This window comes from Ovis canadensis, chromosome X (assembly GCF_042477335.2).
Source record: "Ovis canadensis isolate MfBH-ARS-UI-01 breed Bighorn chromosome X, ARS-UI_OviCan_v2, whole genome shotgun sequence".
NCBI lineage: Eukaryota > Metazoa > Chordata > Mammalia > Artiodactyla > Bovidae > Ovis > Ovis canadensis.
The window spans coordinates 77,519,255-77,538,582 of record NC_091727.1 but is presented as its reverse complement, the minus strand read 5'-3'; the positions used below and the strand labels follow the sequence as shown (position 1 = coordinate 77,538,582).

The following is a 19,328-nucleotide window of genomic DNA, read 5'->3' as shown; positions in this document are numbered from 1 at the left end:
ATATGGCAACAAGTACACACCTACAAATAAAGGTAAATAAACTACATGCTCCATTCAAAAGATGTAGTGTGATTGGAATGGATAAAAAACAAAGCCCACCTACACACTCCCTACTACAGACTCACTACAGATCTAAAGACAGAGTGAAAGTGAGGAGATGGAAAACGCCTCCATGTAAATAGAAATGAAAAAAAAAAAAAAGCTGGGGTAGCAATGTTTATACTATACAAAACAGATTTAAAGCAAAGATGTAATAAAAATCAAAGAAGGACATTATGTAATGATAAAGGGATCAATCCCCCAAGAAGGTACCACAATATTAAATATATATGCATTGAAACACAGGGGCACCTAAATATATATAGCAAATATTAATAAAAATGAAAAGAGAAATTGACACTAACAAAATAGTTGTGGGGAATTTTAACACCTCAATTACATCGATAGACAGATTATCCAGATAGTCTATTATCCAGATACAAAATCAAAAAGAAAACACTGGCCTTAAATGACACATTGTTGTTATTGTTTTTTTTAGTCACAAGTTATGTTTGACTCTTGCGACCCCATAGACTGCAGCCCGCCAGGCTCCTCTGTCCATGGGATTCTCTAGGCAAGAATACTGGAGTGGGTTGCCATTTACTTCTCCAGGGGATCTTCACAACTCAGGGAGCAAACCCACATCTCCTGCAATGGCAGGTGGATTCTTTGCCACTGAGCCACCAGGGAAGCCCAATTTGGTAACATGTCTGTCTAAACAATTTGTCCATTTTACATTTATTTTTTTCTTTTCTTATTATTGAGTTTTGAGTATTCTTTTTATATTCTAGATACAGTGCTTTACCAGACATATGAGTTGAAAATCCTTTTCATAGTGTATAGCATCCTTTCATTCCTTTACAATTTTCTGGAAAATTGAACTTTTAAATTTTGTTGAAGTTCAATTTTTATCAAGTGTTTCCTACATGGATAATACTCTTCTTGTAGTAAATGATAAATCTTCATCTAACTGAAGGTCACAAAGATTTTTCTTCATCTAGTAGTATATGTTTTTAGGATTTATATTTAGTTCTATTCTCCATTTGAGTTAATTTTGTATATGATACAAGAAATGAATTAAAATTAACAATTTTTCTTTTGCACTTCTATATCTAATTTTCCCTACAACATTTGGTGAAAAGAATATCCTTTCTTCATACCAGGTCTTCCCTGATAGCTCAGTTGGTAAAGAATTCACCTTCAAAGCAGGAGACCCAGGTTCAGTCCCTGGGTTGGGAAGATCCCCTAGAAGACAGAATGGCTACCCACTCCAGTATTCTTGCTGGGAGAATTCCATGGACTGGGGAGCCTGGCAAGCTACAGTCTATGGGATCTCAAAGAGTCAGACCTGACTGAGTGACTTTCACTTTCAAAGAAATAAAACCATGGGTCTCTGGCCAACTGATTTTTGACAAGGATGCCAAGACCATTCCACGGGGAAATAATAGTCTCTTTAAGTGATTTTGGGTCAACTAGACATTCACATGCAAAAGAATTGTTCCCTAACATGACATCATACACAGAAAGTAATTAAAAATGGATCAAACTACCAAATTTAAGAATTAAAATTATAGTATTCTTAAAAAATATGTGTGAATCTTCACAATCTTGGATTTGGCAAGTGATTCTTACACATGACATATATATTATGAATAAAATAAAGACAAGTTATTTTGATGTCAACAAAATTTTTCAAATCTGTGCTTCAAAGGACACCATGAATAAAATGAAAAGACAATCCACAGAATATTTACAAATCATATATATGATAAAAATATGTTTTTAGGATATATAGAAACTCATAATTCAATAACATATATATATATGTAAAAAAATAGGATCCTAGTAGACATTTATCCATGAGAGATATACAATGACCAAAAAGTACATAGAAAGATGCTCAACATCATTAGTCATCAAGGAAATAGATGTCAAAACTATTAATTTAATATTATTTCATAACCATCAGGATGGCTATGCAGAAGTCAAATAATGACAAGTATCAAGGAGGATGTGGAGAAATAGGAAACCTCATACACTGCAGGTGGGAATATAAAATTATGCAGTCACTTTGGGAAACAATCTGTAGTTCTTCAAGCAATTAAACATCAAATAACCATATGATGCAGCAACTCCATTCGTAGGTATATATCCAAGAGAAATGGAGATATACCTCTATGTATACAAATGTTCATAGTGTCATTATTCATAATAAGCAAAATGTGTAACTAACTTATACATCCACCAACTGACAAATATCCAAACAAAATGCAGTATATCCATACAATGTGATGTTACTCAGTCATGAAAAGAATGAAGTACTGATACATGCTACAATATAGATTAACCTTGAAATCATTATATAAATTAAATGAATATAGTTACAAAAGTCTATGTATTATTTGATTCTGTTCATATGAAATATATAGGATAGAGGAATCTATAGATACTTAAGTAGATTAGTGGTTTCTTAAGACTAGAGAGAAAATTATACAGTCACTTTGGAAAAAAGACTGCAGTTCTTCAACTGTAGGCAGTTGAAGGAGTAAGCAGGTGATAACCACAGAGTACAGTGTTAACTTCTATGGTGAAAAAAATTATCCAAAACAGTTGTTATTGTTGTACATATCTATACTTAAAACTATTACTTGTGTAGCTTAATGCGTAAATTATATCTCAATAAAACTGTTAAAAAATACCCTGGGCAAAAAACACCCTGGGCCCTGATAACTTTAGTGAGCTTTCCTGGTAGACAACATTTCATACATGTCATCATAGTTTTTGGTGGATAAATTAGATGAGTCTCGTGTGACTCCAATGGGCGTGGACTTTAGAACCTTGTATTAATACTTCCACTAGAATTCAAATCATATGCTTTTTCCTTTTATTAATTTAATTTTATTTTGTATCCCTTCATTGTAATAAATCATAGCTTTGAGTATTATTATGTGCTGAGTTCAGTGAATCCTCCTAGAGAATTATTGGACTTGGATATTGTCTTAGAGATCCTAAATACAAGAAGTTGGGCTTAAATTTTTCTAAATATTGAATAAAATATATAAAATCCTTTGGCAATTTCTATTGAATATACTTACCTTTGTTATCAATCTGTTGCACAGAGTGTTGTTCTTCAGTTTCCTTTCTTTGGCTATGTGGAGGTGATAGAAAAATAGTCCTCCAAAAACCTATGAATATATTAAATAGAATCAATTATTTTCCAATTCCTAAAAAGTAAGATTATAGAAGGTAATACTTTATATGATTCTGAAGTGAAAGAAAAATCTGATAATACTATTTTTCTTCAAATATATATATTAGTAATGGTGATTCAACTTTCATGGAGTTTATTAAAGCAAGATTGAAAATGAACTTAACAATATTCTAGTATATACTGGTGCTATTTTTGCCCCATATAAATATTCAATAGATTCTCAGTTAACACTAAAAGAATTTGTAGTGAGTTCTTGTCCTAATTAATGAAATACTGGCTATAAAATTGGCTAATAAGCACCCATGGGATGAATATTATCAAAACACAAAAAGTGACAAGTGTTGGTGAGGATGTGGAGAAATTAGACCCTTATGAACTATGGGTGGGCAGGTAAAATGGTACAGTGATTATTAAAAAACAGCATGGCAGTTCCTTAAAAAAATTAAAATTAGAATTATTTTGAAAGTGAAAGTGAAGTCGCTCAGTCATGTCCGACTCTTTGCATCCCCATGGACTGTAGCCGACCAGGCTCCTCTGTCTATGGGATTCTCCAGGCAAGAATACTGGAGTGGGTTGCCATTTAATTACTTTACATACCACTAATTCTACTTCTGAGTATATACTTTATACTCAGAAGAGTTGAAAACAAAAAGAAAAAACAAAAAACAAAATCTTCAAGATATATTTTTACAACCTTGTTCGGCATTATTCACATTAGCCAAAATGTAGAAGTTACCCAAATGTCCATCAACAGCTAACAGACAAGCAAATTGTGGTATATCCAACACTCTTTAGCCTTAAAAAGCGAGAAAATTCTGACACATGCAACAATATGGATCAACCCCAAGGACATTATGCTAATTGAAAGAAATCATGCACAAAAAGACAACTACTGCATTTGAGATTAATATTTATATGAGATACTTCATTTCAGTCTCTCAATCGTGTCCGACTCTTTGCAACCCCATGAACCACAGCATGCCAGGCCTCCCTGTTCATCACCAACTCCCAGAGTTCACTCAGACTCATGTCCATCGAGTCAGTGATGCCATCCAGCCATCCCATCCTCTGTTGTCCCCTTCTCCTCCTGCCCTCAATCTTTCCTAGCATCAGGGTCTTTGCTGGGATACTTAGACTAGTCAAAATTACAGAGACAAAGAATATGATGGTAGTTAGCGGAGCTTGGGTGAAATGGGGAAAGGGGAAGGTTATTTTTTGATGGGGACAGAGTTTTAGTTCTGTAACTTTTAAATTAATCAAGTTCTTAAAGAGACAGGAGTACCAAACTACTTTACGTGGCTCATGAGAAACCTGTATGCAGGTTAAGAAGCAATAGTTAAATCAGACATGGAACAACCAACTGGTTCAAAATTAGGAAAAGAGTATGACGAGACTATATTGTTATCCTGTTTATTTAACTTATATGCATAGTGCATCATGCAAAATGCCAGACTGGATGAATCAGAAGCAGGAATCAAGATAGCTTAGAGAAATAACAACAATTGCTATGATGTGCTCAGATATGCAGGTGATACCAATCTAATGGCAGAAAGTGAAGAGGAACTAAAGAGCCTCTCGATGAGGGTGAAAGAGGAGAGTGAAAAATGCTTGAAACTCAACATTCAAAAAACTAAGAGAATGGCATCCAGTCCCATTACTTCATGGCAAATAGAAGGGGGGAAAGTGGAAGTGGTGACAAATTTTATTTTCTTGGGCTCCCAAATCACTGTGGATTGTGACTGCAGCCATAAAGTTAACAGACACTTATTACTTGGAAGTAAACTATGACACACCTAAACAGCATATTGGACTTCCCAGGTGGCACTGGCAGTAAAGAATCTGCCTGCCAATGCAGGAGACACAAGATACGTGGGTTCGATTCCTGGGTGGGGAAGATATACTGGAGTAGGAAATGGCAACTCACTCCAGTATTCTGCCTGGAAAATTCCATGGACAGACAAGCCTGGTGGGCTACAGTCCACGTGGCCGCAAAGAGCAGAACACAACTGAGTACAGTCAGACAGCATATTAAAAAGCAGAGACATCACTTTACTGACAAAGGTCCATATAGTGAAGCTATGGTTTTTCTAGCAGTCATGTATGGATGTGAGAGTTGACTCATAAAGAAGACTGAGTGTGGAAGAAGTGATGCTTTTAAATTGTGGTGCTAGAGAAGACACTTGACAGTCCCTTGGATGGTAAGGAGATCAAATCTGTCAATCCTAAAGGAAATTAGTCCTGAATGCTCATTGGAAGGACTGTTCCTAAAGCTCCTATACTTCGGCCACCTGATGTGATCATCTGATACATTGGGAAAGACCCTGATGCTGGGAAAGATTGAAGGCAAAAGGAGAAGGGGGCAGCAGAGGATAAAATGATTAGACAGCATCACCCACTCAGTGGACATGAGTTTCAGCAAACTCTGGAAGACAGTGGAGGACAGAGAAGGCTGGTATGCTACAGTTCATGGCATCATAAAGAGTCAGAAACGACTTAGAGACTGAAAACAACAGCACAATTAAAACAGTTTTGGAGATTGGTTGAAGAAAAATGTGAAGGCACTTGCTACTGAATTGTACACTTAAAAATTGTAGATACAGTAACTTTTATGTTATGTATATTTTACTACAGTTTTTTTTTAATGCCTAACAATAGGCTATGGAGGAGGAGCAAGGACTATGTGTTCATGCCAGACATAATGAAGACTGCAGTTCAATGATTCTAAAATGATAGTACTTGGTGTAAAAATTTAAAGTGCAACATAAATTCTAAACATCACTATGACTTATTAGCAAAGAAGTTAAGAAAGTGAGTTAATATTATGAGTGAGTTTTGGACTGTTCTCAGGAAATGCATTTTATAAAAAAGATAAAGTTTTTGCAACCAACTGTTCTTTGATTAAGAAAATATATCATTATAATTTAGGGTCCACAGTCTCAGGAGCAAATAGACTTAATTCTGGGTCTGGGAGATTTAGCAAGGGCTTTCCTGGTGGCTCGGAGAAGGCAATTGGAGCCCACTCAAGTACTCTTGCCTGGAAATTTCATGGGTGGAGTAGCCTAGTAGGCTGCAGTCCATGGGGTTGCTAAGAGTCAGACAGGACTGAGTGACTTCACTTTCACTTTTCACTTTCATGCATTGGAGAAGGAAATGGCAACCCACTCCAGTGTTCTTGCCTGGAGAGTCCCAGGGATGGGGGAGCCTGTTGGACTGCTGTCTATGCGGTCGCACAGAGTCGGACACAACTGAATTGACTTAGCAGTTCCTGGTGGCTCAGTGGTACGAGAATTCGACTGCCAGTGTAGGGGATGTGGGTTTGATCCCTGGGTTTGGAAGATCCCCTGGAGGAGGGCACAGCAACCCACTCCAGTATTCTTACCTGGAGAATCCCATAGAAGTCCTTAGGGTTGCAAAGAGTCAGACATGACTAAAGAGACATAGCATGCACACAAGCTGACTTTGCTCATTTGGGAGTGAACATGAGATGAACAGCACACAGAGAATTTCTTCTTTACCTGTGACCTTCTTTTTTATTTCTGGGATTTCTTTTTATCAACATTTAGGTTATCGGTTTATATTTTCAATATGCAACACCAGAAGATGGGTGAAAGCAGCTAGAAAAAATTTGATTTTATCTACCTGTGGATTGACCAATTCATGTTTTATATTAAGGATCCATAAATTAGATAATTACAGTCCAAATTATTTGGACTGTAATTTAAACAAATATTTAAAATGCATCAAAATCTTAGAAAAATCTGAAAAAGTAATCTATTACTTTCATGTGTAATAATATTCTCACCTCAATTAGATTATAAACTTTATGAAGCTATGGCTGTGGTCAAGATAACACTAGACTAGGATTTTCTATGCTGTAGCTTAGCCACTAATTACCTACATGACATTTAGTGAAGTAATGTATTTAAGCCTCAGTTTCCTTGGTTTTGAAGCAAGTACAGTAAGCTATACTGTAATAGCAATCTTGGAAGGAGAGAAGTGAGCAATCTTAGAGAGAGATCTCAGTTCCCTGCCCAGGAATTAAACCTGGGTAACCCAGGTTAAAACCAGGAGTCCTCATCACTAGACCACCAGGGGCTAGAGGCTAGAAGCAAAGAGGCCCTGGCTCTTGCCCTCTGTTCAAAAGCAAGAAGTTTCAAGGAAGTAATAACTGTAAAAATAGGTACAAAGTTTATTAGTAGAGACTCAGCACGATGTATGGGAGAGTACATAGGAAAACAGCTTGTTTATCTAATTCAGAAGCAGGGCAGGGATATACACCCAGAGAAAAAGGGTATGGGCACACTCTCTAATGAGGAGGAGTACAGTAAGTCAGAAACCAGGCAGAGACACAGCAGGAGTGGAGTACAGGCATCCTTAGTGAGAAGGAGCACAGTAAGGAGGTAATGTAAATCAGTGATAGAGGACAGTCCTTCCTGGTCTTTATTTACCTTTGGCCAATTATCTTGTTTCTTTCTACATGCCTGACTGGTCCATGAACCCTCCTCAGGGTGCTTGTGCAATTGTTTTGTGAGACGGATTTCACCACAGAGGCCTATGGGTACATGTCCACACTTACTAAGGGATGGGGTCCCCTCCTTTTTAGATCCCCAAGAAGGCTTCCTGCACATTTGAAGACAGGGAAGTCCTCCTTGATCTCAGGAGTGGACATTTTATCCTCTTGCTTTAGCAGAGCTCAGCTTTTGCTACCAGCTTTGTAGCTACTCAGCAGTGTCTGAGTGAGAAACAAAGGCTCAGTTTTACTATATCTGATAAATACCAGGTGTCTAGCTCAGAAGCTCACTGTGTCCAATCTCATCAGTTCTTTCTAAATTAGAGAACATGCGGTAAAATGAGGGTTGAGATAAGAGTAACATAATTAAACTGATTAAGAACTGCAAGGAGATCCAACCAGTCAATCCTAAAGGAAATCATTCCTGAATATTCATTGGAAGGACTGATGTTGAAGCTGAAACTCCAATACTTTGGCCACCTGATATAAAGAACTGACTCATTTGAAAAGACCCTGATGCTGGGAAATATTGAAGACAGGAGGAGAAGGGGACAACAGGGGGTGAGATGGTTGGATGGCATCACCGACTCGATGGACATGAGCTTGAGCAAGCCCCGGGAGATGGTGATGGACAGGGAAGCCTGGAGTGCTGCAGTCCATGGGGTCGCAAAGAGTGGCACACAACTGAGTGACTGAACTGAACTGAACTGAACTGAAGAACTCAGGCTCTGGAGTCAGATAAACCTAGGGTCAAAGTCCAGGGTAAGTCACTGGAACACCTTAGCTTCACTTTTCTCACTGTAAAATTGGGATAGTACATATCTTTGGAGAAGGAAATGGCTACCCACTCCAGTATTCTGGCCTGGAGAATTCCATGGACAGAGGAACCTGGTGAGCTGAAGTTCATGGGGTCACGAAGAGTTGGACATGACTGAGCAACTAACACTAACACGACTGAGTGATTTTCAGTTTCAGTTTTCACATATCTCTTAGAGCTGAAAGATAGTATGTCTTTAACAGCAAAGACTTGGAAACATGGATTCACAGCATGACTCATTTATTGTGTTAGCTTAGTTATATAACTTCCTTGTGGCTCAGTTTCTTCATTGGTAAAACAGATATAATACTGCCTACTTCCTAGGGTTATTATGAGGTATTAAATAATTAATACACATAAAAAGTAGTGAACTAGTATTAATTAATTAGCACTAATGAATTGGTGCTAACAAATTAGTATACGTAAACTTCAGGGAAGGATTCCAGGTAGTGCAGCAACAAAGAATCTGCCTACCAATGCAGGAGATACAAGAGATGTGAATTTGATCCTTGGGTTGGGAAGATTCCACTGGAGAAGGAAATGGAAACCCACTCTAGTATTCTTGCTTGGAAAATTCCATGGGCAGAGGAGCCTGGTGGGTTATAGTCCACGGGGTTGCAAAGAGGAAAATGCGACTGAACACACATGCAAAATGCATGAAATGGTTCCTGGCTGTGAGATATAAAGTTCAGCTATTATCAGTAAAGGGGGATAACAATGGTAAATGGATTAGAGGTAATAATTTATATGATTTGTGTAGCATGGCAGTTGACACTCTGTATCAGATGCTATTATTATTTTTAAACTAATGGTATTTGACAGAGTGAAAGGTGCTATATAAAGTATTAGTTATATAAGGTATATACATTTATGTATTTATTATAATTTATGTTGAGCATCCTGGGGAAGGAAATGACAACCCATTCCAGTGTTCTTGCCTGGAAAATCCCATGGACAGAGGAGCCTGGTAGGCTACAGTCCATGGGGTCACAAACAGTCAGAGACAACTGAACAACTTCACTTCAGCTTTATGTTGAGCATATAGTAGGCATTTGACTGACAAAATGTTACAAAGTAAATTAATAACAATGCAGTTAAGTCCCTAAGAAGTAGTTATGCTATTTCACTGGACTTTTATCAGATGATGATAAAAATGCTAAAAACTGAAGCTGGATGACAAATGTTCATCTTTATACTCTCCATGGTGATTAATGCAACTATTATAAGATAGCTAGGGGCTTCCTAGGTGACTCAGTGGTAAGGAATCCACCTGCCATGCAGGAGATGTGAATTCGATCCCTGGGTCAGGAAGATACCCTGGAGGAGGAAATGACAACCCATTCCAGTATTCTTGTTTGGAAAATTGCATGGACGGGGTGGTCCTAAGATGGTGGAGAAGTAGGACGGGGAGACCACCTTCTTCCCCACAAATTCACTGAAAGATCATTTGAACGATGAGCAAATTCCACAAAATAACTTCTGAACACTGGCAGAGGACACCAGGCACCCAGAAAGGCAGCCCATTCTCTTTGAAAGGAGATAGGACAAAATATAAAAGATAAAAAGAGAGACAAAAGAGTTGAGGATGGAGACCCATCCTGGGGAGGGAGTCGTGAAGGAGGAGATGTTTCCAAACACCAGGAAACCCTCTCACCAGTGGGTCTGTGGGGAGTTTTGGAATCTCAGAGGGCAACATATCCAGGAGGAAAAAAAAAAAAACAAAAACGCACAGATTACCCGCCTAACTGCAACTCCCAGCAGAGAAGTAGCCCAGATGCTCACGTCTGCCAGTAGTGAGCAGGGGTTGAACAGGGAGGCGCAGGCTGCATGTTTAGGGCAAGGACCGGGCATGAATGCCCTGAGGACAATCTTAGGGAGCTAACGTGAGATAGCAACCCAAACTGTGGGATAGCCAGAGAGAGTGAGGAAAAAAAAAGGGGGGGGGGAGAGAGAGAACGTTCCCGTGTAAAGCTCCAAGGCACAGCCTGGTCTGATCACAGAACAAAGGATTCAGTGAATACCAGAGGAGAGCTAGCAGGCTGCAGACTGGCCCCTCCCCATGCTGGAGGCAGAGAGGCAGGCAGGCAACAGCCAGAGCCAGAAGGCTAGGGGCAATCTCAGCCCCAGAGATGGCATCCTCCACCAAACTGTGAGCAGGCTTCCCGTAGCTAACCAAGTCTTCCTGGGATCCTGGACAGTGACATCCGCCAGAAGGGTCACAGTCAGAGATCAGCTCCCCAGAAGAGACACATAGCACACATGAGACAGCATTCTATCTGCGTACCCAGGAAACCAAGGGGATGGGGCCAGGGAGGTGATAAGATGCACTGCACACCTGATCGCCAAGCACCTGGTTGCCTGAGCTGCTCAGACCTAGGAAGGGCACAAAATGCAGGCACAACTGAATCTGTGCCTTTGTGGAGTACCTGAAAACCTGAATGGGAGCGGCTTAGACCTGGGAAGTACACGCAACCCAAGGCCCACTTTACATAGTTCCTCTGCACAGCAACCTGGAGCCTGAGCAGTGTAGACTGGGAAAGCACACACACCATGACTGGGGGCAAACCCAGAGTGGCCCAGGCACTGTGAGGACTTCACATACATGCCAGTGATATTTGTTTGCAGGGTTCCTCCATCCCCAGAGCACAACTGAACAAGTGAGGCTAAATAAGTGACCACCTTTGCCCCTTTGTGTCAGGGCGGAAATTAGGCACTGAAGAGACTTGCAAACAGAAGAAGCCAAAATGAACAAAGAAGAGGGAACTGCTTTGGAAATGACAGGTACAACAGATTAAAACCCTGAGTTAGCACTGACTACATTGGAAGGGGTCTATAGACCTTGAGAAGTATAAGCTGTAACAAGGAACTATCTGAAACTAAACTGACCCTCAACAACTCCAGAGAAACTCCTAGATATATTTTACTATTATCATTTTTTAATTTTTAAGTTTTTATTACTCCTTTAATTTTCATTTTTATAACCTATGATTATCTTGCAAAATAAAGACCCTGTTTTTAAAGGAAACCATATATTTTTTATAATTTTTGTGATTTTGTTTTTTTAATTATATTTTTGAGAGTCTAAACTCCACTCTAGATTTTTAACCTTTGCTTTTTGGTATTTGTTATCAATTTTGTACATTTAAGAATCCAGTCTTCAGTACCCATTTTTACTTAGGAGAGTGATTACTAGCTTGATTTCTCTCTTCCCCTATACTCTCCTTCTTCTCGCCCAAGTCACCTCTTATCTCCACCCTCCATCTTCTCGTCTCTACCCAACTCTGTGAATCTCTTTGGGTGTTCTGGGCTGTGGAGAACACTTAGGGAACTCATTACTGGCTAGATCTGTCTCTTTTCTTTTGACTCCCCCTCTTCTCCTCCTGGTTACCTCTATCTCCTTCCTCCTTCTTCTCTTTTCTATGTAACTCTGTGAACCTCTCTGAGTGTTCCAGATTGTGGAGGGCACATAGGGAATTGATTACTGGCTCAATTGCTCTTTCTCCTTTTGATTTCCCCTCTTCTCCTCCTGTTCACCTCTAACTCCTTCCTCAGTCGTCTCTTCTCCATGTAACTCTGTAAACCTCTCTGGGTGTCCCTCACTGTGGAGAATCTTTTCCACATTAACCTAGATGTTTTATCACCTGTGCTGTATGGATGGAGAAGTCTTGAGGCTACTGTAAGAATAAGACTGAAAGGCAGAGGCAGGAGGCTTAAATACAAACCTTGAGACCACCAAAAACTCCTGACTCCAGGGAATATTAATCAACAAGAGCTCATTCAACAGCCTCCATATCTACACTGAAAACAAGCACCACCCAAGAGCCAACAAGTTCCAGATCAAGACATACCACACTAATTCTCCAACAATGTCAGAACATAACCCTGAGTATTAAAATACAGGTGGCCAAAAGTCACAAGAAACCCATAGATACCTCAAAACTCACTACTGGATACTTCATTGAACCCCAGAGAGAAGAGATCCAGTTCCACCCACCATAACACCGATAAAAGATTTCTTAACCTGGCAACCTTGACAAGCTAATCATCCAACTCAACCCACATGGAGGAACCTCCACAATAAAGAGAAACCACAAATTTCCAACATACAGAAAGGCCACCCCAAACACAGCAATCTAAACAAGATGAAAAGGCAGATAATATTCAGCAGATTAAAGGAACATGATAAATGCCCACAAAACCAAACAAAAGGGGAGGAGATAGGGAGTCTACCTAAAAATAATTCTGAACGATTGTAGTAAAAATGATCCAAAATCTTGAAAACGAAATGGAGTTACAGATAAATAGTCTGGAGACAAGGATAGAGAAGATGCAAGAAATGTTTATCAAGGACCTAGAAAAAAAAAAAAAAAAGAAGAAGAGTCAATCAATAATGAATAATGCAAGGACTGAGATCAAAAACACTCTGGAGGGATCCAACAGTAGAATAACTGAGGCAGAAGACAGGATAAGTGAGGTGGAAATAGAATGGTGAAAATAAATGAAGCAGAGAGGGAAAAAGAAAAAATAATTGAAAAAAAAAATGACGACAATCTCAGAGACCTCTAGGACAATGTCAAATGCCCCAGCATTCTAATCATAGGAGTCCCACAAGAAGAAGACAAAAACAAACGTCATGAGAAAATACTTGAGAAGATAATAGCTGAAAACTTCCCTAATTTGGGGAAAGGAATAGTGGCCCAAGTCCAAGAAGCCCAGAGAGTCCAAAACAGGATAAAACCAAGGTGAAACACCCCAAGACACATATTAATCAAATTAATGAAGATCAAACACAAAGAACAAATATTACAAGCAGCAAGGGAAAAACAACAAACAACACACAAGGGGATTCCCATAAGGATAACAACTGGTCTTTCAATAGAAACTCTTCAGGCCAGGAGGGAATGGCAGGACATACTTAAAGTGATGAAAGAGAAAAACCTACAACTCAGATTACTGTACCCAGCAAGGATCTCATTCAAATATGAAGGAGAATCAGAAACTTTACAGACAAGCCAAAGCTGAGAGAATTCAGCACCACCAAACCAGCTCTTCAATAAATGCTAAAGGATCTTCTCTAGACAGGAAACACAGCAAAGGCTTATAAAATCAAACCGCAAACAACAAAGTAAATGGCAATGGGATCATACTTATCAATAATTACCTTAAATGTAAATGTGTTAAATGCCCCAACCAAAAGACAAAGACTGGCTGAATGGATTAAAAAAAAAAAAAAAGCCACTATATATGCTGTCTACAAGAGATGCACCTCAACACAAGGGACACATACAGACTGAAAGTGAAGGGCTGAAAAAAGATTTCAAGCAAACGGAGACCAAAAGAAAGCAGAAATAGCACTACTCAAATAAGATAAAATAGACTTTGAAATAAAGGCTGTGAAAAGAGACAAAGAAGGACACTACATCATGATCAAAGGATCAATCGACGAAAAAGCTATAACAATTATAAATATATATGCACCCAACATAGGAGCATAACACTATGTAAGGCAAATGCTAACAAGTATAAAAGGGGAAATTAATAGTAACACAATAATACTGGGAGACTTTAACACCCCACTCACACCTATGGATAGATCAACTAAATAGAAAATTAGCAAGGAAGCACAAAATTTAAATGATACAATGGACCAATTAGACCTAATTGATATCTACTGGACATTTCACCACAAAACAATGAGTTTCACGTTTTTCTTAAGTGCACATGGAACCTTGTACAGGACAGATCACATCCTGGGCCATAAATCTAGCTTTGGTAAATTCAAAAAAATTGAAATCATTCCAAGCATCTTTTCTGATTGCAATGCAGTAAGATTAGATGTCAACTACAGGAAAAAAAAATAGAAACATATGGAGGCTAAAAAACATGCTTCTGAGTAACCAACAAATAACAGAAGAAATCAAAAAAGAAATAAAAATATGCATAGAACCGAATGAAAAAGAAACACAACAACCTAAACCTATGGGATTCAGTAAAAGCAGTTCTAAGGGGAAGGTTCGTACCAATACAAGCTTACCTCAAAAAACAAGAGAAAAATCAAATAAACAACCTAACTCTACACCTAAAGCAAGTAACAAAAGAAGAAATGAAGAACCCCAGGGTTAGTAGAAAGAAAGAAATAATTAAAATTAGGGCAGAAATTAATGAAATAGAAACAAAGGAGAACAGCAAAAATCAACAAAGCCAAAAGCTGGTTCTTTGAGAAGATAAATAAAATAGACAAACCATTAGCCAGATTTGTTGAGAAAAAAAAGGGAGAAGAATCAGATCAACAAAATTAGAAATGAAAATGGAGAAATCACAACAGACAATAGAGAAATACAAAGGATCATAAGAGACTACTATCAGCAACTATATGTCAATAAAATTGACAACTAGGAATAAATGGACAAATTCTTAGAAAAGTATAACATTCCAGAGGGGCAGTCCTAAGATGGCAGAGGAATAAGAAGGGGAGACCACTTTTTTCCCCACAAATCCATCAAAAGAACATTTAAATGTTGAATAAATGCCACACAACTTCTGAATGCCGTCAGAGGACATCAGGCACCCAGAAAAGCAGCCATTGTCTTCAAAAGGGGATAGGGAAAAAAGAGACAAAAGAGGTAGGGATGGAGCTCCATCCCAGGAAGGGAGTCTTAAAAAGAGAGAAGTTTCCAAACACCAGGAAACACTCTTACTGCCAAGACTGTGGTGAGCCTTGGAAGCACAGAGGGAAACATAACAGGGAGGAAAAATAAATAAATAATTAAAACCCACAGATTATAAGCCCAATGGTAACTCCCCCAGCAGAGAAGCAGCACAGATGCCTGCATCCCCCACTAGCAAGTGGGGGCTAGGCAGGGAGGCATGGGCTGTATTGCTTAGAGTAAGGATCAGGCCTGAATGGCCCGAGGGTTATCAGAGAAAACTAACGTGGGCTAGCAAACCAGACAGTGGGACAGCTACCACGTGAAAAGCTCTAACCTAAGACACCACCAGGACTGTGCACAGAACAAAGGACTGAACAGAATTAGCTGGCTGTAGACCATCCCCCTCTGGTGACAGGCAGCCAGAGCCAGAAGGGGGCAATCAGAGCCCAGAGAGTCATTATCTACCAAACTGCAAGCAGGCTTCTTTGCTAAGACCTCTTGGGGTTCTGGACAGTCATCATCTACCTGAGAAGGTGCGGCGGTTGTACACCCAGAAAACTGAGCAGCAGGGATGGGAGAGGCAGTAAGTGGCAGCGACCACACTTGCCAAACACCTCATCACCTGAGCTGCTCAGACATGGGAAGGGCACAAAACACAGGCCCAACTGAGTCTGCACCTCTGAGGACTACCCGAGTGACTGAACCTGAGTGGCTTAGACCTGGGAGGTGCACGTAGCCCAGGACTGGCCTCCGATGGTTCCTGGTGGAGCAACCTAGAGCCTGAGCTCTGTGGGCAGGGAGGGCACATGTGCCGTGAGCGAGGGCAGTCCCAGTGTGGCTGAGACACTGCGAGCACACGCCAGTGTTATTTGTTTGCAGCATCCCTCCCTCCCCACAGTGCAACTAAACAAGTGAGCCTAAAAAAAGTGTCCACCACCGCCCTCCTTGTGTCAGGGTGGAAATCAGACACTGAAGAGACCAGCAAACAGAAGAAGCTAAAACAGAAGGAACTGCCTTGGAAGTGACAGGTACAACAGATTAAAACCCTGTCGTTAGTACTCATTACATAGGAAGGGGCCTATAGATCTTGAGAAATATAAGCCAGACCAAGGAACTATCCGAAAATAAACTGACCCCACAATACCCACAACAACACTAGAGAAAGTACCAGACAAATTTTTATTATTTTTACAATCATTCTTTTTTTTTAACTTTTTAAAATTTTTAAGTCCTCTCTTACTCCTTTAATTTTCATTTTTATAACCTATTACTTTGCAAAGAAAAGATGCTACTTTGTAAAGCAAACTTCATATCTATATATTTTTTCAAAATAATTTTTGTGACTTTGTTTTTTTTTTTTCTTTTTTTTTTCTTTAATATTGTATTTTTGAAAATCCAACCTCTACTCTAGATTTTTAATCTTTGCTTTTTGGTATTTGTTATCAATCTTGTACCTTTAAAAACCCAATCTTCAGTACCCATTTTCACTTGGGAGTAAGGTTACTGGCTTGACTGCTCTCTCCTCCTTTGGACACTCCTTTTTCTCCACCAGGTCGCCTCTGTCTCCTCCCTCCCCCTTCTCTTCTTTACCCAACTCTGTGAATCTCTGTGTGTTCCAGACAGTGGAGAACACTTAGGGAACTGATTACTGGATGGATCTGTCTCTCTCCTTTTCATTACCCTCTTTTATCCTCCTGGCCAACTCTGTCTCCTTCCTCCCTCTTCCCTTATCTGTTCAATTCTGTGAACATCTCTGAGCAGTCCAGACTGTGGAACGCACATAAGGAAATGATTACTGGCTAGCTTATTCTCTCCTCTTTTGATTCCACCTCATCTCTTTTGGGTCACTTCTAACACCCTCCTCCCTATTCTCTTCTCCATGTAACTCTGTGAACATCTCTGGGTGTCCCTCACTGTGGATAAACTTTTTATCTTTAACCTAGATGTTTTATCATGGGTGCTGTATAGAAGGAGAAGTCTTAAGACTACTGCAAAAATAAGACTGAAAACCAGAAGCAGGAGGCTTAAGTCCAAATCCTGAGAACATCAGAGAACTCCTGACTCCAGGCAACATTAATTGATAGGAGCTCATCAAACGCCTCCATACCTACACTGAAACCAAGCACCACCCAAGGGCCAACAAGTTGCAGAGCAAGACATACCATGCAAATTCTCCAGCAACACAGGAACACAGCCCTGAACTCCAATATACAGGCAGCCCAAAGTTACTCCAAAACCATTGACATCTCATAACTCATTACTGGACACTTCATTGTACGCCAGAGAGAAGAAATCCAGCTTCACCCACCAGAACACCAACACAAACTTCCCTAACCAAGAAACCTTGACATGCCACCCGTGCAACCCCACCCACAGTGAGGAATCTCCACAATAAAGAGAACTCCACACACTGCTAGAATACAGAAAGGAAACCTCAAACACAGCAGTATAAATAAGATGAAGAGACAGAGGAATATCCAGCAGGTAAAGGAACAGGAGAAATGCCCACCAAAAAAAAAAAAAAAAGAAAACAAGAAGAGATAGGGTATCTACCTGATAAAGAATTCTGAATAATGATAGTGAAAATGATCCAAAATCTTGAAATCAAAATGGAATCACAGATAAATAGCCTGGCGAGAAGGATTGGGAAGATGCAAGAAAGGTTTAACAAGGACTTAGAAGAAATAAAGACGAGTCAATATATAATGAATAATGTAATAAATGAGATAAAAAACACTCTGGAGGCAACAAATAGAATAACGGAGGCAGAAGATAGCATTAGTGAAGTGGAAGATAGAATGGTAGAAATTAATGAATCAGAGAGAAAAAAATAAAAACGAATTAAAAGAAATGAGGACAATCTCAGAGATCTCCAGGACAATATGAAACGCTCCAACATTCGAATCCTAGGATTCCCAGAAGAAGAAGACAGGAAGAAAGACCATGAGAAAATACTTGAGGAGATGATAGTTGAAAACTTCCCTAAAATGGGGAAGGAAATAATGACCCAAGTCCAAGAAACCCAGAGAGTCCCAAACAGGATAAACTCAAGGCAAAACACACCAAGACACATATTAATCAAATTAACAAAGATCAAATACAAAGAACAAATATTAAAAGCAACAAGGGAAAAACAACAAATAACACACAAGGGGATTCCCATAAGGATAACAGCTGACCTTTCAATAGAAACTCTTCAGGCCAGGAGGGAATGGCACAATATACTTAAAGTTATGAAAGAAAAAAAAAAGTAACCTACAGCCCAGATTACTGTACCCAGCAAGGATCTCATTCAAATACGAAGGAGAAATCAAAAGCTTTACAGACAAGAAAAAGCTGAGAGAATTCAGCACCACCAAACCAGCTCTCCAACAAATTCTAAAGGATATTCTCTAGACAGGAAACACAAAAAGGGTGTAAAAACTCAAACCCAAAACAATAAAGTAAATGGTAATGGGATCATACTTGTCGATAATTACCTTAAACATAAATGGGTTGAATGCCCCAACCAAAACATAAAGACTGGCTGAATGGATACAAAAACAAGACTCCTATATATGTTGTCTACAAGAGACCCACCTCAAAATAAGGGACACATACAGACTGAAAGTGAAGGGCTGGAAAGATATTCCACACAAATAGAGACCAAAAGAAAGTTTGAGTAGCAGTACTCATATCAGATTAAACAGACTTTAAAACAAAGGCTGTGAAAAGAGACAAAGAAGGACACTATGTAATGATCAAAGGATCAATCCAGGAAGAAGATATAACAATTATAAATATATATGCGCCCAACATAGGAGCACTGCAATATGTAAGACAAATACTAACAAGTATGAAAGGGTAAATTAACAATAACACAATAATAGTGGGAGACTTTAATACCTTACTCAGACCTATGGATAGATAAACTAAACAGAAAATTAACAAAGAAACACAAACTTTAAATGATACAATAGACCAGTTAGACATAATTGATATCTATAGGACATTTCACCCTAAAACAATGAATTTCACCTTTTTCTCAAGTGCACACAGAACCTTCTCCAGGATAGATCACATCCTGGGCCATAAATCTAGCCTTGGTAAATTAAAAAAATG

General features: G+C 39.1%; 1 protein-coding gene across 2 annotated transcripts in view; it reads right to left on the bottom strand.

Moving 5' to 3' along the window:
• Positions 1-19,328, bottom strand: part of LOC138930343 (uncharacterized) — a 307,972-nt gene that overhangs the window by 14,714 nt on the left and 273,930 nt on the right. For both annotated transcript variants that reach the window (XM_070290382.1, XM_070290383.1), the window contains exon 9: positions 3,135-3,224. In XM_070290382.1, coding sequence (XP_070146483.1) covers positions 3,135-3,224 — 90 coding nt within the window. The remainder of the gene's footprint in view (positions 1-3,134; positions 3,225-19,328) is intronic.